The sequence below is a fragment of the Cyprinus carpio genome, chromosome B24 (assembly GCF_018340385.1).
Source record: "Cyprinus carpio isolate SPL01 chromosome B24, ASM1834038v1, whole genome shotgun sequence".
NCBI classification, from domain to species: Eukaryota; Metazoa; Chordata; class Actinopteri; order Cypriniformes; family Cyprinidae; genus Cyprinus; species Cyprinus carpio.
Genome location: NC_056620.1, coordinates 18,590,473 through 18,612,572, shown reverse-complemented (window position 1 = coordinate 18,612,572; position 22,100 = coordinate 18,590,473). Strand labels below are relative to the sequence as shown.

The 22,100-nt window shown below is 34.5% G+C and overlaps 2 protein-coding genes across 2 annotated transcripts; both read left to right on the top strand.

The window, feature by feature from the left end:
- Positions 1-628: 628 nt before the first annotated feature.
- On the top strand, positions 629-11,236 carry LOC109050203 (cyclic nucleotide-gated cation channel beta-3). The gene is made up of 18 exons (XM_042751936.1): positions 629-811; positions 1,798-1,852; positions 2,114-2,234; positions 3,776-3,936; positions 4,104-4,454; positions 4,550-4,758; positions 4,932-4,982; positions 5,060-5,146; positions 5,278-5,342; positions 6,134-6,256; positions 7,162-7,303; positions 8,657-8,816; positions 8,897-8,994; positions 9,069-9,152; positions 9,222-9,340; positions 9,417-9,569; positions 10,024-10,183; positions 11,134-11,236. The coding sequence occupies exons 1-18, from the start codon at positions 704-706 to the stop codon at positions 11,158-11,160; spliced, it is 2,274 nt and encodes a 757-aa protein (XP_042607870.1). The 5' UTR covers positions 629-703; the 3' UTR covers positions 11,161-11,236.
- Positions 11,237-11,279: 43 nt separating this feature from the next.
- Positions 11,280-22,016, top strand: cngb3.1 (cyclic nucleotide gated channel subunit beta 3, tandem duplicate 1). Its single transcript, XM_042751935.1, has 18 exons — positions 11,280-12,182; positions 13,419-13,473; positions 13,831-13,943; positions 15,884-16,040; positions 16,417-16,716; positions 16,793-17,001; positions 17,090-17,140; positions 17,583-17,669; positions 18,480-18,544; positions 18,874-18,996; positions 19,243-19,384; positions 19,462-19,621; positions 19,754-19,851; positions 20,501-20,584; positions 20,691-20,809; positions 21,171-21,323; positions 21,429-21,582; positions 21,707-22,016. Exons 1-18 carry the CDS (start codon positions 12,060-12,062, stop codon positions 21,731-21,733), a joined length of 2,220 nt encoding a protein of 739 aa, XP_042607869.1. The 5' UTR covers positions 11,280-12,059; the 3' UTR covers positions 21,734-22,016.
- The last annotated feature ends 84 nt before the right edge of the window (positions 22,017-22,100 follow it).

Sequence of the window (22,100 nt, the reverse complement as noted above, 5' to 3'; positions counted from 1 at the left end):
GAAATATAAAATTAACGTGACTCCTTTCTGAATTTTAAAAGGGAAAATGTGCAGAATAAAGAGATGGAAGGCCTGTAAGATCAAAGACGTCTTTTCTTCTTCTTGTTAGCCTCGTCTGTTCCCTGTGAAACCACAACAGTAAATCCCCTCAGCCGAACTAAAAGCTTATAAGGTTTAATTAAGTAAGTGGTCCACCGCTCCATAGGAGCCGAACTAATCCAGCAGAACAGCTCGCAGGTCCACCAGAGAAATCTGCTCAAAGCGCGATGACAATTTGCTGATATTCTCTAAACTGTATGGAGATTTAGAAAGGCTATACAAACATACTGTGAATCAAACTTTTTTTATTTATGGTTTATACTGACCAGAAACAAGCACTTTGACTTCTTTTGTTTATTTGTTGACACATCACGTTTTCTAACTTCATAAAATGGTATAATAGTTGTGCAACAATTAAATATTAATATATTAATATATATTTTAAATCTGTGGCTGTAGACATGTTTTGAACTCACTCTGCAGTTGACAGACACTGTGATGAATTGTGGCCTGAACTTACTTCTGAGGTCTGTTTGCAGATGGGTATTAGTGGTCTAAAAGTGCTAATTGCATCAGGCAGCAACATTAGCAGGACTGGAGCCGTGGTCACACAAGAAGGATAAACACAGCAGAGATCTTCTCAGACACTGCCTGCCACTGAGCCATGTTCAGCAAGCTGAAGAAGATCATCGGGGGTCCAGCTGTGGGTCCCACCCCGGCCTCGGCCTCTAGGTCGGCCCCTGCACCAGCTCCTGCTCCGGCCCCTGCAAAGGTAGGTACAAGTGACTCGTAATGAAGATTTCTGCTGATTTTAAGCACATGTAACAAATATACAGTAAACATTTTAGCTATCATTTTAAATATGGGATTGACAATTTAGGTAAAAAATTTTATTTATTACATTAATGAATGCTTTGTATATGTGGTATGTGTATATAGTTTTATGAATTATTTAATAATATAATATAATAATATAATTATTTAATAATATAATAAACTATAGTTTATTATAAAAACATCTGCTTTAAAAATAATGATAAATGCTGCATATATATATATGCAGCATTTATCATTATTTTTAAAGCATATGTTTTTCATCAGTGTTATTTTAGTATCATTGACATACTATTATAGTTTTATTTAATATTTTGAATTAGTATTTTTTTCAGTTTTCATTTTAATTTTAGATAAATATTTAGTAATTTTTAATAATTTGGTCATTTGTTTTTGTTTTTTTTATTTTATGCATTATTGTTTTTTATAGTTTTCATAGATTTTTATTTCAATTTTAGATTTAGTTATTTTAATACAGTTAAACTAAATGAAAATGTTTCTTTGGCAGATATAGCAGAATTTTTTTGTTGTTGTTTTACAGTAAAAGGTTAGTTAAAAACGAATTAAAATTAGTCCAAAAAATTATGTTAAATACTTCATATCATTTATTATGTTTTATATATATATATATATATATATATATATATATATATATATATATATATATATATATATGCTCTACATACATTTATTCCCTGTAACATTTATGGTAGTTTTTATCTTAAACACCATGTAAAGGACATACTGTGTTCTTCTAACATCATTTAAAAATGTAAAAGTTAAAGCTACAGGCTTGAGTAATTTAAAATAGACAATTTAGCTCAACAATCTATAAATAATAGAAGCCATCATGCGTCATTTATGAGAATGTTTTTATAACTGCAAAAGCGCTCTGGGATAATGATTAATCTCTGCACCCGGCAGGAAGAAAAACCTGCAGACAAGGAAAATGAAGACAAGAAAGATGATGAAGGCCCTGGTAAGTCATCTGTTATCATTGTAATTATCCACTAAATGATCTCATCATTCATTGTGTAAGCACCTGCAGAAGATATTTTCCAGATGAGAGGCATTTGAAATAATTCTAACAGCCTGTCACAGGTTGCTTGCAGTAGTGTTTGTTATGGGTTCAGTAGCATGTGATGGTCAGTAAGCTGCTTCAGGGGTCAGCCCTCCATCTGTGATCCAAATCTTCCTTCAGTTGGGAATCGTAAAGAAAAAAGAACTGTTTTCTCCTTAGCCCCAGCGTCGACCCCAGCACCAGCTCCAGAACCAGCAGCACCGGCCTCAAAACCAGAACCTGCCCCCAAACCAGAGGAGAAACCTGCAGACCCGGCCAAAGGCCAGCCACCTGCTGAAGGGTAAAATGAATACCATTTTTATCTGAAAAATCATGTTGCATTTGGTCAGAAGTTATTTAAATTTATAACAGCAAGAGAATAAATAGAGTTGAGTTTGATTTCATGTTGACTTAAAATACTTGTTTTTGCTATAAGTGGCAAGAGAAAGTCTTGATGTCCTGAGTGTGATTGATAAGCTTTAATTAATCATGGCTATAATCAACTAGACTCTCATTGTCTTGGAAAGGACTCACAGTAAGTGACAGAACAGCCTGTGTGTAAGTCATCAGTGCAAACACTGTACATCAGATCCATGACTGTGCAGCAGAGACCTGGAAGATTACGAGAACAGGAGCTGAAAGCAGATTACAAGATTTACAGTGCATTTGATATAAGAAGATCCCTGGAGCTACTTAAGTTTAGAAAACAAAAATAAAACCGACACCAACAGTGGAACATTTACTGGAGCAGTATTTATTCATTTATAATAAATGATAAAAATTAAAGAAATAAAATAAAATTCTGCTCCAGGATAATATATAATATATTATAAAGTTGTATTTTTCCATTAATAACACTAACATGTACTCAAAACAAAAGGTACTGGGTCTTCACTTAACTTGTAATACGCCTCCATGACCAGCAGAGATCAGCATATAAAAGCACAATTCAGATCAACAGTTTCAGATCTTGTACAAGAAGTTCAGCCTCAAACAAATTATTAGGATTTCAACTCTTTTTTTTTTTTTTTGTATGATCAAGCAAAAGCCATGTTTACACAATCCGATGAATACCAGGAACAACGTAAAAATACCCACTTAAAAGCATTTAGACTGCTTTACAGCTCAAATAACACACACTTTGAATGAATAAATTAATACGAACACATTTTACAAAAAATATGAGCATTATAAGTAGTAAATTGAAACTAGTTGTGATCAAATTTAAAACCAACTTGTGTCATTATGCGCGCAAGGATATCAACCAGAAGTTCATTCGTCTAAGACAGTAGTCCCATAACAAAGAACGATTTAGACAACTTTACAGTTTAAATAACATTTATGTTATATCAAGGGATTAATATAAGGACTGTTACAAAAACACACGCTGTATATTTCTACTTTTAAACCTTCCACAATACTTTGCCCCATAGACGTCTGTAAGTGTGTTACTGTAAACATACTTACCAAAATTAACCTTGGTTTTACTACAAATAAAACCGAAACATGGTTACTATAGGTAAACCATGGTTTTGCAACACTAGTTTAACCATGGTATTTGTAGTAAAACTGTGATTATACAAATGGTAGTCAATACGTCAGAAAACATATGGCTACTATAATTTTACTGTAATAAAACCATGGTTAATTTTCGTAATTTATGTTAGTTTTTACAGACTGAGAGACAGCTGTAAGTTATTTTCTTTAAAATACGTTTTTGTTCATTAGAAATGTATTTATTTATTTGTTTAAAGTTTCTGGAAGTTGAGGATTTCTGTATATTAAGTAATATGTTAAATATATTGATTTCACCTTGTGTTATTATCTGTTGGATTGTTATAGAGAGGAGGCCCCTTGCCCTGAGTCCCGGCCCATTGTGATAAGCAAGCACTTTGATACTCAACTCATTGAGATTGTTCAGCATTACCGGCAACGGACAGAACAGTTTAAAGAAAAGGTCATTGACCCCTATGCATCCTCTCCAGAGCGCAGCCCTCCTGTCAGTGAGTACAAATCAATCCATGCTTCTGCAATTAATGATATACCTGCAATACAGCACTTATTAAAATAATACATGCATACAGCTGAAATAATATGTAAATATGACAGGACCTCACCACATAACAAGACAATAAGGAGTGTGTTAACAGGTATTATGTTTTTGTTCCAGCACCTGTCCTGAGAAAGGATGACTACTTGAAATTAATAGAGGAGAGGAAACGAAAAGAAGAGGAAGACAAGAAAAGAAAAGAGGAGGAAGAGAAGAAAAAGAAAGAGGAGGCAGAGAGAAAAAAGAAAGAGGAGGAAGAAAAGAAGAAGAAAGAGGAGGAGGAGAAGAAAAAAGCAGACAAGCCTGGGGAAAAGAAAGAGGAAAAGAAGGAGGAGAAGAAAGATGACAAAGCAGACAAAGAGCAGAAATCCATCTGCCCAAAAATGAAGTGCACCTGTGTAGATTTTCTGCTGAAGCCCATCGAGGACAGAGTGGACAAAAGACTAGGCACCTCCATCGATCCCTTCACAGGTTACATTTCAAAATATGCTAACATCTGAATATGCAGACATAAAATTACCGCGTCTCTATGCTTTCGTCTGCTCTGTTCTTGTGTTTTTCACCAGACCGCAGGTATATTGCATGGCTAAGCTTGGTGACCATTGCCTTCAACTATAACCTGTGGTTCATACCGGTCCGTATGGCCTTCCCGTATCACGACCCAACGGCCGTTCCATTGTGGTTTACCTTGGACATCATTGCTGACATCATCTACGTCATCGACATGATCGCTTTCCAGCCACGACTGCAGTTCTGTAAAGGGGGAGACATCATTGTAAGAAAAGAAAATTAACAAAGTTGATTGATAGTTTCATTTTATGTTCATGCAGTCTTTTTATATAACACAATGTTCAATGTTTTGCTCCATAGACTTCTACTGTAAGTTCTGTTATTACATTCTTATACTACTAATGTGTACCTCTAATTTTTTTCACAATTTTCTTTCAGTATGACAGAGTTATGATAAAAAAGAAATACCGTGAATCGTCAAGGTTTCAGGTATTGCAGATATTTCAGTTGATTTTCATCTTCCAAATAGCATTTTATCCCCCATTAAATATTTCCTGTTCTTTCAGAATGATGTCCTATCCATCCTGCCTTCAGACCTGTTATATTTCCCATTTGGATTCAAGTCTGTCTTCAGGCTCAATCGTTTGATGAAGGTAATGCAGTTTCTATAAACACCTGTGTTTTGGCAGGATTCGTGATTGGCTATGAGATGCATAATCATTCATGAGCTGATTATATTTTTGAATTTGCCTTAACCTTGTTTTGTTTATGTTTTCTCCTTAAGTCTGGATCATTTTTTGAGTTCAGTGACCGTCTTGAAGGTATCATGACCAAAGCGTACATCTGGAGGTAAGTAACCAAGACTTAAGAGTTGATCTTGCTGACTGGTTCTATCAGGGATGGGCAAAAAATCTGAATTTATGAAATGACAACCCTTCAGGAATTAGAATGCTGTTTGGCTTCATTTGGAAGACTTTGAGGAAATTTTGAATATTCTAAAGAAAAAAAAAATCTATTCTTCCAATATGGTTCAAAAAGTTTATTTCTAAATGCTTAATATAAATGAAGCACACATTTCTTTGAACTTGATTGCACTGTATTCTTCATGTTTAAATTCAAATTGTGTTTGCTAGAATTCAAGAATTTAAAATTCTCATTCTGAATTTGGCTCGAGATTTCAATTTTTTAGTTGCTTGCGATTGTTGTTTTTTTATTATTCTTATTTACTCACAATTAGCGATTTTTTCATTCATTTCTACCTGCAAAAATATTTCAAAGCTTGACATAACTGGAGATATATACATATATTAATTACAGAAATTTTTAAGTTTAAAAAACCTTTTAGAAAAGACTTTTCCAGGTCTAGAAATCACACTTTTAAAGTTCCCTCATATATCCAGGTCTTTAAGATCATTGAAATCCTGGCTTTTCCACAGAACGGCAGTTGTTAAGGGAACAAGTTAATATAAAAAATACAATACCAGTTTACATCTGGATTTTTTAGTTTAATCCTTTTATGTCTTATTTTAAATCATCTTGCATCCTCCTTGGAAGTTTGATGGCCCCCTAGTTGGCCCTTATTTGAGAACTACTGTCATAAATCATTGTGACCATAATTCTCCTTTTTGTCCTTTTTAAAGAGTAATTCGCACTATTGGATACCTGATGTTTATTCTCCATCTCAACGCATGTCTTTACTACGTGGCATCTGACTACCAGGGGATCGGCAAAACCAAATGGGTGTACAGCGGAGAAGGCAGCGCGTATGTGATTCCATCTACCCTTCAGATTCACTTTATTGATTATTTTTGTAAAGGTGAAGAATATAACTTCTGCACCATTGGCAGCACAAAACAGTAATTGAAATGCTCATGTAATGTTATTTTTTGTCCTCTTCCATTCACAGTTCAAGTTTAACAACAACAAAAAAAGCTAAATTTGTTTGCAGTAATTGCAGATTTGGGGATTTTTTTTTCACATTCTCATAGCTACCTGAGGTGTTTCTTCTATGCAGAGAAATCCCTCCTGATGATCGCAGAACTTCCTTTCCCTGAGACCATGTTCGGTCAGATCTTTCAGATGACCAACTATTTTTTTGGTGCTCTATTTTTGTCCATCATTCTTGGCCAGGTAGACGTTTTGCCTCTAAAGCTTATGCTCCTGAAGCGCTTGGTGTTTTTTTGGTTCAGATTTTTTTCACTTGGCTTTCTTGCTTGGCCATGGCTTTTGCGATGTGGTTCGATGTCTGCTGTTTTGACACTGTAATATGTGACCCTGGACCACAAAACCAGTCGTAAGTCACACGGGTAAGTTTGTAGCAATAGCCAGCCACACATTGTATGGGTTAAAATTATCAAATTTTCTTTTATGCCAAAAATCATTAGGATATTAAGTAAAGATCATTAAATTTTTTGATTAGTAATAAATGTTGCTAAGGACTTCATTTGGACAATTTTAAAATAGTTGTATCTCAGCCAAATATTGTCATATTCTAATAAACCATACATCAATGGAAAACTTATTTATTCTTGAATGTATGAATATGAATACATGTAAATTTAAAAATTATGACTGGTTTTGTGGTCCGTGGTCACATATGATTGAATCTTTAATAAGGACTCAGATATGATTGCAAGACTGAATTTTACCATCTCTTTGTCTTCCCCAGGTACTTGCGCAGTTACTATTTTGCCGTGCGGACTCTGATCAACATCGGTGGTCTGCCTGAGCCTCACACAGTCTTTGAAATCACCTTTCAGTTAGCAAACTTTTTTGTTGGTGTCTTTGTCTTCTCAAGTTTGATTGGACAGGTACATGATGTGATGACGTAAACATCGTGAGCTCCTCCTCCTAATCCCAAGCAGCCAATCATATCATAGTCCTCATCCAGTTCTCCAGTCAGGAACCATGTAGATTTATTGTGGTGGTGCTCCTGTTGTTTAAGAATATAGAATGAGTCACTTCTTTACTAGATGTTACAGATTATAATTAGATCATTTATAGATGTCAGAGAGTTTGTGTAGAGGTAGGCACTCGACAAAGAAGATGCCTAAATCACAGGTACTTTATTTAAAGCCACTAACATAGACCCAGGAGAAAGAGTAGGACTCTTCAGCCTTCTACACGCTGCACGATTTTAGCAATCCTATAAGATCATCGCTGGTCACACTATGCGACATGGATCTAATAAACTCGGGTACGACATGCATGGAGACTGTATGATGATGACACCTGACTCGTAGGCTACGACGCACGTTTCTATAGAAGGATAAAACGTCATTAGCAAGCGCTAGTGGTAAACAAAAAGAGTATAATGAATCACACTTTGACAGATGTAGTTTTTATGTGTGCTGGAAAAAAGTGAAAGCGGCGAAAGAGGACAACGAAAATTGTGCAGTGTGTCTCGGGCTTAAAACCAAACTAATACCTTTAATACCAGACAAATACTGAGGACTTAAATAGAGCAAGCAAACGAACTAAACAAGCAGCATCTGAACACGTCACTCAATCAATTAGTAACCATGGAAACAAAACCAGAATGTGATAATAGGATTTTTTCATTTATTTATTCATTGTGTAGGCTCATTTATGCTATTTTTACATTTTAATTACCGTTGTTGTCATCTAACACTAGTTTAAAGTGAATCTGTGTTTTATTTTGAATTTATTTAGAAAAAATAGTAATATTGGCCATTTGTCTGTATCAGCCATAACATAAATAATTTAATTTAACTTTTAATTTAAATGGTAATTTTCAGTTTTTTGTGTTTTATTTTACATTTATTTAGACAAAATAGTATACAGTTTTAGTTTTGGCCATTTAGCAGTTATGGACCACGACATGACATATTGATTTATCAATATTGGCTGGAATTTTAATAATGCTTAAATAAATGAATGAAGGTAACAATAAACTAACTATGGAATCTTTAATAAATCCCAAAATAAATTTTCTTGCTTTACAATATATCATTGTGTTAATTTTAGTTTTTTAGTATTTAAAAAAAAAAATGTAATTTAAAAAGTATAGAATTTTAATATTGGCCATTTATCATTTATTGACTTTAACTTGAAAATATTACCAGTTTTTTTCAGTATCAGCCAGAATCATCATAATGGTGCATCCATATCAGATATATAGATGTAAATCTTTGATTTTACAGATGAGAGATGTCATTGGAGCAGCTACGGCCGGCCAGACGTACTTCCGTGCATCTATGGATGCTTGTGTGGCATACATGGTGACAAACCGCATCCCCAAGCTAGTTCAAACCAGAGTGCGCACCTGGTACAACTACACCTGGGACTCCCAGGGCATGCTGGGTAAAATCTAAATTTACATGTAAATAACGACTGGTAATGAATAGCAGGGTCCTGCCAATTAAGGTTTGGCTTCTCCTCAGATGAGTCTGAGCTTCTGGAACAGATGCCTCTGGTGATGAGAACAGCCATCGCTGTGGACATCAACCTTGCTACTTTCCAAAAGATCGACCTCTTTAAGGTGGGCTTGATTTAAGGAAGGAAACAGATTGTGATATGTTTAATTGCTTGATATTTCTGTGTTTTTTCTCACAGGGTTGTGACAACCAGATGCTTGTGGACATGTTATTGAGGCTAAAGTCCATTGTGTACTTGCCTGGAGACTTTGTGTGCAAGAAGGTGAGTTATACTGCCTTTTATTTATAGACATCAAGTACATCAAGTCTTCACTCTCTTGTTTCTCTGCAGGGAGACATTGGAAAGGAAATGTACATCATTAAGGCTGGAGAGGTGCAGGTCATCGGTGGGCCGGACAATAAGATTGTGTTCGTGACTCTGAAGGCAGGCTGTGTGTTCGGAGAGATCAGGTGAGCTATCGAAATGAGAATCTTGCTTCAGAACTACACGTAGTGAATGAACTCATGTGTTTATAATCGACCCCAGTTTGCTACAGTCTTCAGCCAATGGAGGAAACAGAAGAACCGCTAATGTAGCCGCACACGGGTTCGCCAACCTCTTCGTACTGGATAAGAAAGACCTCAATGACATCCTGATTCACTACCCAGAGTCTCAGAAAGTGCTGGCCAGGAAGGGACGGTGAGTTGTCACATGATTCTTTCAGTCAGACATTCATATAGATGCACCCGCAGTGAGCAGTGAGAAAATAAATCATTTTTTGTTTCCCAATATTCCCAATAAATTATCTAAATATCACAAGACTTGGGAAGGCATTATGAACTGACTTAACGGTGTTAGATTTTTGCTTTAAAAAACATGAAAAAAAAAAATTATTTCTAATGGGGTAAGAAAATAAACCTAACATACCGTAAGTGCTAATATTTACTCACTATGCTTTTGAAGTAAATTTCTCATTTTAAACAATTTTATTGGATAAGGCGGCAAAAATACTGATTTAAGAAACTGATTTGTTCACTAACCAATTCACTGATTTATTTGAATCATCACTAACTGTACACATGGTCTTGAGCCCTACTTCTCACGAACCTACAATAATGAAATCTGGAAATTACTGGTTAACACTGTTTCACAGGAAACTGCTGAAAGCCAAGGGTCCACCTCCTGCTGCTAAAGGTGACGAGGAAAAGAAGAAAGGACTGGCTATGTTCGGACAAAAACCTCCCACTCCCAAACTTTTGCGTGCCTTTGCAGGAGGAGCGTTCACTAAAAAAGGCTTTATGGACAGACTAAAGGTAAGGAATTCTATTATATATTTAAATATACAGTACAGTTTAAAATTTTGGGGCCAGCACATTTTTTGTTGTTAGTGTTTTTGAAAATAATTAGTTTTTTTTTTTCCATAAAGGATTTGTTAAATTAATCAAAAGTGACAGTAAAAGTATTTATATTGTTACAAAATATTTCAGTTTCAAACAAATGCTGTTCACTTGAACATTTGATTTAACAAAGAATATTAAAATATGTAGCATGGTTTCCTCTATGATATTAAGCAGCACAACTGTATTAAACATTGATGATAATAATAATAAAGATTTCTTGTGCGGCAAAACAACATATTAGAATGATTTCTGAAGAATCATGTGACACTGAAGACTGGAGTAATGATGCTGAAAATTCAGCTTTGCATTACAAGAATGAATTACACAATAAAATAAATAAAATAGAAAATTAAAAAAAAAATTATTAAAATATTACAAAATAATATTTCACGATATTACTCTCTCACTTTTACTGTATAAGAGATTTCTTTTCAAAAACATTTTAATGGTACTGTATATTGAACTTAAAGCAACACTATGTAACTTTTTTCTGTGTTCAAAATTTGCAAAATGTATATAATCAGCGAGTACACCATAAATTTATCTACCAAACCGACTTTTTGGTCTTATCCCAAATCACTACGGTACATTTATAATAAATGATTATTTTTGTACTATTGTAGCCTGTTCGGGTCGTCACCGCTGCGGAGTAACACATACCTGTGTGAATCGCCATAGACATAAACTTGGAGAAGTAGCTCCGGTTAGAATGTTCTTCCGCAGGATGCGTGCAGTTCTGTTTATTAACCGCTAGAGCGCCTAAATTTACATAGTGTTGCTTTAAGATGTATGTTACAATATAATACAATTACAAAAAAGATGGTTCAAAAATAATAATTTTTCTTTCTATTTTTCTTTTCTAGACTGCTGGTACTTTAGAACGAAAATAATCACAAGAAATGCATTAAATATTTCTCTGTGAAGATTTCATAACTTTTAAAATAACCTGTGTATTATATATATATATATATATATATATATATATATATATATATATATATATATATATATATATAAAGAGCTTCTTTCCCTGCTAACTGCAGTACTTACCAATTAGTGAATCTTATTACTAATTGTAATCCATGAATTATTTGATTGAAATTTGTTTCAATTCCTTCCAAAACAGTATGTTTGTAGATCTATTTTGTACTGAGACTGAAATAAAATACATGTTTTGTAATTACATAGTACAGTGAACATCATTTCTGAAACTACTGAGTTTTATTTATACTTGAAAGTTTACACGGCCTTCTGCTCTCAGTTAGCGAAGGACTGGTAGTTGAGTCAGTCTGCCGTAGGATCTCACAGTTAATCTCTTTAGTCTGGCAGGGACATTGAGAGTTTCAATTAACTAAGTAGTCTTTCTAAACATGGACCCACAGCACAAACAGTGCAGGAATAGCTGGCAGCTCCGGAATAGCCCACGAATGCACTATTAAAGTGCTGTCTGGCACACTCTGAGTAATGTAACGTGAGCCAATAATGTGGCGAATATCTCTCTGTCAAAAAGCAGTGCAAATTTGACTTTACATAGACATGGCCCTTTGCAGCTCACCCTATAATGCCATTTTAATAGAAGGATTGTGATTGGTTGACTGCAAGTGAGAAGGTCAGTGATAGGTCAGTCAAATTGTGGGGAACCCTGGGAAAAGGGCCGTTCCTAGAGAATTAATAGAGCTCTAAGAATTAATTGAAGCAGGTCGGAGTTCACACATCAGTGACAGGTGGATAAGGAGAGTGGAGGGATAAATCTGGATTTGATCGCGTGCCTGCTCGAGCCAGTGCAGCCATGTTCAGCACCTTGAAAACACTTTTTCGGCCCAAAACTGTGGCGGCAGTAGATCAGAGCCCTAGATCTCCGACACCAGTGCCTTCACCTGCACCTGCCCCAGCACCTGCTCCTCCGACAAAGGTACGAGAACCTGGCTTTAGCACAACACAGCACCAGATTCATCCCACAATACAACTGACTTCAATGTCAGAGAAATATGTTTCTTAAAATTTTTTAAAAAATATAACAATTTTACCAAATAAATGTATCTTGGTTTACTGGAAAGGCAGCTCAAAGGATAAGCTATTTGAATAAACGTGAATTTGTGAATTTAAATAGCTTATAATAGCTAATACTTACTAATAATGTTTTTGACATTAATGTGGAAATGGAAGGATCCATAGACATTAATACATGTTAAAAGAGCAAGTAATTTTTTAGAGACTGTGACATAATAACACTATAAAAGGGAAATTGTCTCTAGTAATTCTTTTTAAATTAGTCTGAAATATATATTAAACATTTAAATGTATAATAAATGTGCATGCAGGAAATTGACAATTAATCAATTTAATTAAATGTCCATTAGCATCTTGTATATAAACTTTTTTCAGTTCACATCGTCTTCTAGTCAGACAAATAATTAAACACTAAAACACTAAATGCATAATAATTAAACAAAGTAAAATAAATGAGTCAACCATAATTTTTTACATTATATCCATCATCTGATGCCCTAAATAACTATTGATAATTAAATAAATATGAATAATATAATAACTTATAGTATATTGTATTTGAGTAATCAAATTATGTTTACATGTATTCATGCTCTAAATATTGTTCATATATATAAAACCATTACTGTATCATCATTTCTGTAGTAATGCCCACCAGTGTTATTTTAGTGTTATTGATATACTAGTATTTTTATATATATTTTATGTTTTCACTTTAATTTTAAAGTTTTAGTAATTTAGTTATTTTTGTAATTTTTTTGTCCTTTTTTATTTCTTTATTTTATTTAGTTTTAGTTATTTTAGCTCTTCAACTTAAAGCAAACACAAATTAGAACTGCTGCTGTTGCAACTAGCTGAAATAACTTTTTTGTTTGTTTGTTTGTTTGTTTGTTTGGTTTGTTTTTGTCTTTTATTTCAAGTAACAAGTAAATGTTTTCAAGTAAATGTTTTATGGTTATAGTTAAAGATGATAACCCTAATGCTTGCACTTGCACGTCTTACTCATTGTCCACTGATGCAGCCTTTCACTGAGTGTAAAATGGTTAATGACACACCTCTCATTCGTTCAAATTCACTGCTATAAACTGGAAATGTGTTGTGATGAAGAAACAAAGAAAAAAATTTTCGGTGTTAACAGGAGGAAAAGGCAGATGCAAAGAAAGATGAAGAGAAAAAGGAGGAAAAGCCCACCGGTGAGTCTTCATCCATCTTCACTTCATGAGATGATTGTTCCATTAAGGGAAACTGCAATTCTCTGTGTACATTTTTTTAAGAGGGACAGTTTTAGAAAGTACGATTAATGTTTTCATCTGGAATCCTGGAGGCATTAGTGGACCCCTTGCTAAAGTACTTTATTAATTAGCAGCATGTCAGGAGAAGCTGAAGCCTAACCTATTAAAACATAAAACAGTGTTAAGATCTCCATGCATATAATGTTAATAATTAAGAGATTTTTTTCTGTACACAGTTTGACTTTAATTATGTACTAATACAGAAATGAGCAAATCATATTATCCCAAAACATCTAATTCTGACCTGTGCTTCTTAAGAACCAGTTCCTGCACCTGCACCTGCTCCAGCACCTGCTCCTGCTCCTGCTCCAGAGCCCCCTAAACCAGAAGCCAAACCAATGGATCCAGCCGATCACGGAGCGGCAGCTGAGGTGTGTACTATACCGAAAGGTTTTCAAACTGTTCTCATTATATGTAGTGTGTTTTCAAACTGGGGTCCTGAACCCACAAGGGGGCCACAAGAGCTGACAGAAAAGGTTTAGAGAAAAATGTACCAAAAAAAAAAGATTAATAAAAATAACAATAATTTATTTTAAAATATAAATTATTCTGAATAATAATAATTTTTATTATTTATTAAATATATTATTATTAAATATCTTATACAAAATACATACATATTACTATAAATAATTTGATATTATTGTTTTATAACACCACAACTAGTATTTTAAGTAGTATTTAACTAGTATTTTAAGTAAATAAATACAAAAATATTGCTTATAATAATATGAATGTAAATATAAATTATATATTTATTCATAAAGATAAAATAATAATAGAAATAGTGTTGTCAAACAATTACGATGTTATATGTTATGTTTATGTATTAAATATATTTATATATAATATTATATTATTATACATAACAAGTATACACACACACACACACACACACATATATTATGTAAACATGCGATTAATCATTTTAAAGCACTAATAATAATGCAATATATGTTTTTATTTCAGTAGACATAAATAAATACATATTGATTATAAAAAAATAAATATTAACATTTACAACATTTGATATTTTCTTTATACACACTATAAATGCAAATCTGCTTTTTATATTTTAGGAATGGGTACTTTGTCAGAGGATCATCATATTTGCAGGTCCTTGGCAGCAGAAAGTTTAAATGACTTTGCACATTCATGTCATTGCTGGTTTGTATGGAGCAGATCTTTGCTGTCATCTTCCACTTTATGATGTGCAGCGTGTGACTCCAAAAGTAGCTGAAAGTAGATTAGGGGATCTGCTGTATTTGTGACTTAAGAAGATCACGAGAACGTCCTCACGTGTCAACAGGAGTTTCTATTTTCTGTGTTCTATTTTTCTTTGTGTCTCTCTATATTGATTTCAGCAAACCATGCTAGGCAGTCATCATTTTCCAGTCACAATTCTCATATGTGCTGAATGCATTGATACTAACATCTGCTGTAAGACTAAATTGAGTACTAAATTCACCACACGGGCCCATAAACAGTAAACAAGACAGCACCAGCTAGAAAAAAGGAACAAATGTGAGTGTTTCAGGACAGTCCTTATCTTAACTCAACAGTTGTGCAGCCAGGATTTGACACAAAGGCAGAGTTGCACTGATTAAAATGATTATAAATAGATGAGGTACAGGTATACACTGTCTAGTGCTGAGCATGTAGTGACTGTATGAGGTTTCGTCTGAGTTCAGCTGCTGAACTTCCTCTGAAATCAGATCAAGTATTGGCCGTGAAATTTGTTGTTTGCTGTAGCTGCGAAAGATTGGCAAAGCATAAAGGTGGGGTAAGTGATTTCTGGTAGCCAATGTTGATATTTCAAATCACCAAAACAAACACGCCCCTACCCCAAAAGGGTCTCGCAAATTGGCGCTACTGTGATGCAGAGCAGGCAGCTTACGCTCTTCGGTGTCAGCTGCGCCACAAGGATACGTTTTCTACATGTATTTACGCTTTGATTTGAAAGAAAACAGTGCATCTGTGCAGCGCGGCTAACACCAAAGAGCGTAAGCTGGTTGCGTTCAGCTGATATTCTCCAAAACAAATTGTTGAATAAAGTCATATTTGTTTTCTTCGTGTAGAAAATAGTATTCTCGTCACTTCATAACGTTACAAGTCTGCTTTATTGTCAACTCATCCAAAATCAAATACCACCACAATGAATCACTGATGGCAGATGGACTCTCCGTAGTCTAAATCTACTACCACCATCATTACTACTACAACTTAGTACTGTTACTACTACAGTACTACTAGTAATTTTTTTTTTACATAATTAAGCCCACTTTCCTATGTGTCTTTTTCACGTAGTGAGGATGCACCATCACTACCAACTAAAACCATCGTCATCAACAGATACTGTGACAACCAGCTGCGAGACATCGTGAAGAAACTACGGGAGAGGACAGAACTTTTTAAGGAGAAAGTCATAGACCCCTACTCCTCGTCCCCAGAGCACAGCCCACCCGTCAGTGAGTAAAGTCTCTCTCTGAATCCTGCTGTTTGATGGACAAGATACATCAATACTGCAAACTATGAGGTTTTTCTCAATTTTTGTTCCTCAAGGACTTTTTTAACACTTTGACTAATTTACCCTGCTGGAAGAACCAGGTCATTCTAGCTTAAGGTGGCATTTGGAAAATATAGCTGGTTTGTTGCTGTCTGCCAGATCAGCTGCTAGCTAATCTTATCAACCATCTACACCAGCTTGGACCATGTAATGATTATAAATGACCACTTTTATCCAGCAAAAAACATGAAAAACTAGCTCCCACCTGGATTTTGCAGCAGGGAATCCATTCATTTGTTTGTATTCTTCTAAACTTTAGTCTACTTGTTGATATCCAGCACCGGTTTACCGAAAGGAAGACTGGATCAAAAAGCAGGAAGTAGAGAGAATAAAACGAGAAGAGGCCGAGCAGAAGAAAAAAGAGGAGGATGCTAAGAAAGCGGCAGCGAAGAAAGAAAAAGAGGAGAAAGAAAAGAAAGAGAAAGAGGAAAAGCTGAAAGCCGAGAAGGAGAAGGCAGATAAGGAGGCGGCTGAAGCCATCTGCCCAAAAATCAAATGCACGTGCATAGACACACTTCTCAAACCTTTTGAAGACAAGATGGATGCATATTTGGGGACAACCATTGACCCTTTCACAGGTGAGACACTATGAGAACTGAAGATGCCTCTTTAAGTACAAAACATTGGCCTTCACAAGTTTGTTCTTCCTTCCAGATCGGCGGTATATTAAATGGCTGAGTGTCGTCACAATCGCTTTTAACTACAACGTTTGGCTGGCCACAGCACGTTTGTGTTTCCCGTACCACACGCCTGTGACCATCCCCTTCTGGATCTTTTTTGACATCCTGGCAGACCTTGTGAACATCATAGATATCACCATGTTTCAGCCGCGCTTACAGTTTGTGAAAGCAGGAGACATCATAGTAAGTGAATCTTGGTTTAGACACACAAGACTTTTGGAATTGTGACAATAGGACGTCCACTCAAAAACCTACACATTTATTTCCTCAGAAAGACAGAATAATGGCAAAACGGAGGTACAGGGAATCTGCCAGATTTCAGGTGTGTACAAATTATATATAGGCTATGATTAATAATAGAAATGTGTATATTTAATTAATATATATATAGGGCTGGTCAAATGAAATCACGATTAATCACATCCAAAATAAAAGTGTTTACATAATATATGTGTGTGTGTATATTTATTATGTATATATAAATAAACACACATTGCATGTATATATTTAAGAAGAATATGTTATGTTTATATATTAAATATATTTATATATAATATAAAAATATAAGAATATAAATATATAAATGTATATACATGTAAATATTTTCTAAATATATAATTTATGTGTGTGTATTTAAAAAAAACAAAAAAAATAAAACCAAAACAAAAAATAATATTATGCAAAACAAAAATATTATATTCGATGTAATTTTTCATTTGCAGACACTCCTATATATTTATTTTGATGATATTTTGTCTCAACAGACAGACCTGATAAGCATCATACCATTTGATTTGCTGTGTTTCCACTTTGGGTTTACATCGATCTTTAGGATAAACCGGTTTATGCGGGTCAGTTACTTAACTTCTCCAGCCCACTCTGTTTTCTTTAATTTTGTTTTTTTAACAAGTGTTATTTTAGTATTATGTATATCTGAAATTAATTTTATCCAATTGATTTTCAGTTTATTTTTAGCTTTAATAGTAGCTTTAATTTAAAGGGATACTCAACCCCAAAATGAAAAGTTTGTCATTAATCACTTACCAACATGTTGTTCCAAACCCGTAAAAGCTTCGTTCGTCATCAGAATACAATTTTAAGATATTTTGGATGAAAACCGGGAGGCTTGTGACTGTCCAATAGACTGCCAAGTAAATAACAGTGTCAAGGTCCAGGAAAGTATGAAAAGCATCTTCAGAATACTCCATCTGCCATCAGTGATTCAACCGTAATGTTATGAAGCGATGAGAATACTTTTTGTACGTGAAGAAAACAAAAATAACGACTTCATTCAACAATTCGTCAGCAGATATTCTCCAAAATGGCGCTACGGTGATGCGGAGAGACACAGAGTAGATGAATTGTTGCATAAAGTCATTATTTTTGTTTTCTTCGCATACAAAATGTATTCTCTTCATAAGTGATTAATGACAATTTCATTTTTGGGTGGAGTATCCCTTTAAATTTTTTTAATCTCTTTTTTTCTATTTGGCTTTGTTTCATTTCAGTTTAAGTTTCTAATTTATTTTTTCATCTAATATTTGTTTTATCTTATTTTAGCTTTATTTCAATAGTTTTAGTTAACAATAACAACAGTTCTACACTACTGTTTTCTGTGTAATGAGCTCTATTAAATGTACATATTCCTTCTTTCTTTTTAGTATCAATCATTTTTTGAGTTCAGTGATCGTCTGGAAAGCATCATGGCTAAGGCGTATATCTGGAGGTATGTGTGATTTCTATATGCTAATCTACTATTCTGAGTGGCTTAGCATGTTGCTAGGTGGTTGCTTACTGACCCACCTCAATACGCTGATATTTTGGTCTTTGGATATGGTATAGGTCCTTCCTTCAATATGCATATGTATGGGTCTGATCACCCACCAGGTGAAAATTATAAGTCTGACTGCTTAGTAAAGTCATAGCAACAAGTTTGAGGCACAAAAATTTGAGGTATCATAATGAGCAAATGGCAAATGCTAGGGGTGTGTTTAAATCCACATCTGTATGTATGAGCAATAATAATAATAGTCATGCTGGGCTTTTTTTTTTTAGAGTTGGCCGCACTACTGGATATCTGCTCTTCTGTCTCCATTTAAACTCCTGCCTTTACTATGTAGCATCAGAATACGAAGGGCTGGGCAGCACTAAATGGACATATGATGGAAAAGGAAATGCGTATGAACTTTTCTTTTTCTTTTGCCATTATTTCATATATTTCGTAAATAGTAGCTATTAATAAATTAAAATATATTTAATTTAAAATTGAATTAAAATGTTATACTTCATTATTAAATTGTACTACATAATTTTTTTTATTTGTATTATTTACACTTAAAAAATCAATACATTTAAATACATTCAAAATAAAATATTAATAAATAAATAATATTGTACTGATAATATTGTCATTTTTCTTTGCCAGTATCTTCGTTGTTATTATTTTGCGACTCGCACACTGATCACTATCGGAGGTCTCCCCGAGCCCCATACACTCTTTGAGATCATCTTCCAGCTTGTGAACTTCTTCACAGGAGTCTTTGTCTTCTCTAGCTTGATTGGACAGGTAAGTAAATTAATACATATAACACATGACCCAGAATAATAACTTCACAGTACTGATCAAAATCTGTTTAAACCCAGATGAGAGATGTCATTGGAGCAGCTACGGCGGGACAGACCTACTTCCGTGCCTCTATGGACGCCTGTGTGGCGTATATGAACACCTACACCATCCCAAAGCTGGTGCAGAACAGAGTACGCACCTGGTACAACTACACCTGGGACTCCCAGGGCATGCTGGGTAAGAGTTATTCTTAATAAAAGTGCTCTATTAAAACAGCTAGTTTTGGAATGATCGTTTATACAATCACAATAAATCTAAACAGATGCAAATTTTTATAGATCAAATGCAAAAATTTCTGTTTTTCCGCAGATGAATTCGAGTTATTAGAAAAAATGCCTCTGGTGATGAGAACAGCCATCGCTGTGGACATCAACCTCGCCACCTTCCAGAAGATTGACCTCTTCAAGGTAAAACTTAATATTGTCAGTGAAATATATAAAGTAAAAAAAATGAGCTAATATTGACGTTTTATGAGGTGTTGCGTTTGGGTCAAAGACGAAACGTCCCATTTTGGTGTCCGCATCAAAATAACTTTACACAAGTGATTTTATATGCATAAAAAGCATATTAAATCAACTAAACAGTCTACTTTAATGTTTTAAATAACTTTTGTGAAAATAAAATGCTAAAATATTGGTTAAATAATATTCCATTGTCATTCAGTGTAACTTAACTTCTGAACTGTACTTAAAACATATAAAAGAAAAAGTGATCATACTAAATTTTATTATATTTTAAATAATTAAAAACGTATACTGACAAATGGGTAAAACCTAGTGTTTGGAAGGATTGGTAAAGGTCTAAATTTACACTGAATTAGTTATGGGAAAATTTAAAGCTGTTTCAATCTTTTATTGTTTTGATGATTCAACCCAACAGGATTTTTCCATTAGGCTTTGGACTGCCCCCTACTGGTGGCATCTGTTTAATCGATTCAGGTGCACTTTTATGAAGTAAATCCGTGTTAGAATGATAAAAAAAAAATGAAAGAAAGAGAAAACAAGTGAGAGATTTATTCTGTTTCAAGTTTTTGCCATTTCAAACATATTTTTCTAGGGCTGTGACAACCAGATGCTTGTGGATATGTTACTGCGTCTGAAATCCATTGTGTACTTGCCAGGAGACTTTGTGTGTAAGAAGGTGAGAACATCAAATATAATCATCCATGTATATCTGATATTATATTGATTGAACATAGTGATTCAGACAATTATCATGGGCAAATGTCTTCCATCGCTTCATGCAGGGTGACATTGGGAGAGAAATGTATATTATTAAAGCCGGAGAGGTGCAGGTCATCGGTGGACCGGACAATAAGATTGTGTTCGTGACTCTGAAAGCAGGCTGTGTGTTTGGAGAGATCAGGTACCTGACAGACGATCTATATGGGCTACTGTTCAAAAATATGGGGTCTATAATTTTTTTTTAATAATGTTTTTAAAAGTAGAATCTAACGGAGGCTGCATTTATTTGATCAAAAATACATTAAAAACAGTAATATTATAAAATATTATTTTTAAATGTAATTAATTTAATAACATTATAGATGTCTTTACTGTCACATCTCATCAAATTAATGCATCCTTGCTGAATAAAAGTATTAATTAAAATTATATATATATATAATATATAATATATATATATATATACTGACTGAACTTTAGTACAATGATAAGAACAAGAATGCCTAAAAAAGTTTCTAAAAAAAAAAAGCATTTATTTTCAGTCTCTTACAGTCAGCAAAAGATGGAGGCAACAGAAGAACAGCAAATGTTGCTGCTCACGGGTTCGCCAACCTTTTCGTACTGGATAAGAAAGATCTCAATGACATCCTGGTCCATTACCCTGAGTCTCAGAAAGTGCTGGCCAGGAAGGGACGGTGAGTCAGAGGATCACGGTCGTGCAACATTCACCGTTTCTTCAAGAACAGATTTAATAGATAAATGCAGTAGCTACAATAAAGGATGATTCATTCTCTGCGCAGGAAACTGATGAAGGCCAAAGGCAAAGCTGCTCCTGTCAAAGATGAAGGCGAAAAGAAGAAGGGATTGGCAATGTTCGGACAAAAACCACCCACTCCAAAAATGTTACGTGCTTTTGGAGGCTTTGGGAAAGGAGGATTACTGGAGAAGCTCCGGGTGTGTGTGATGATCTGATGAGTGGTATAATGGTGCAAACACACATATGTAATAAAGATTAAACGTTTGCATACAAATAGTTGAGAGAACTGAAATAACAGTAACACTTCTCTTACTGTTACAGGCTCAAGCAGCAGAAAAAAAGAACTGAAAATTCCATCCATCCCTCCCATCACATACACTTACAACTACCTAAAACATCTATTAATCCATCCACACATTTCGTCATCTATCCATGCATTTCATCTTCCATCTATGAATGATAAAATGGGTGGATGGACTGATAGATAGCTAGATAGATAGATATCACCATTTCATCATCCATCTTTAACATCCTCATTCCTTCTGTCCATTTTACCATCCATCCATTCATTCAGATCTACAGTAACTGTAAATACTGACTGTATGTTTCTGATCTGTAGTTGGTTTAGTGACTAGATTGGTTTAGATGATCATTTTGAACTTATTACCAAACCTGTTCAGCACTTTAGGCATTGTCACGGTGGATGGGTTTCCTG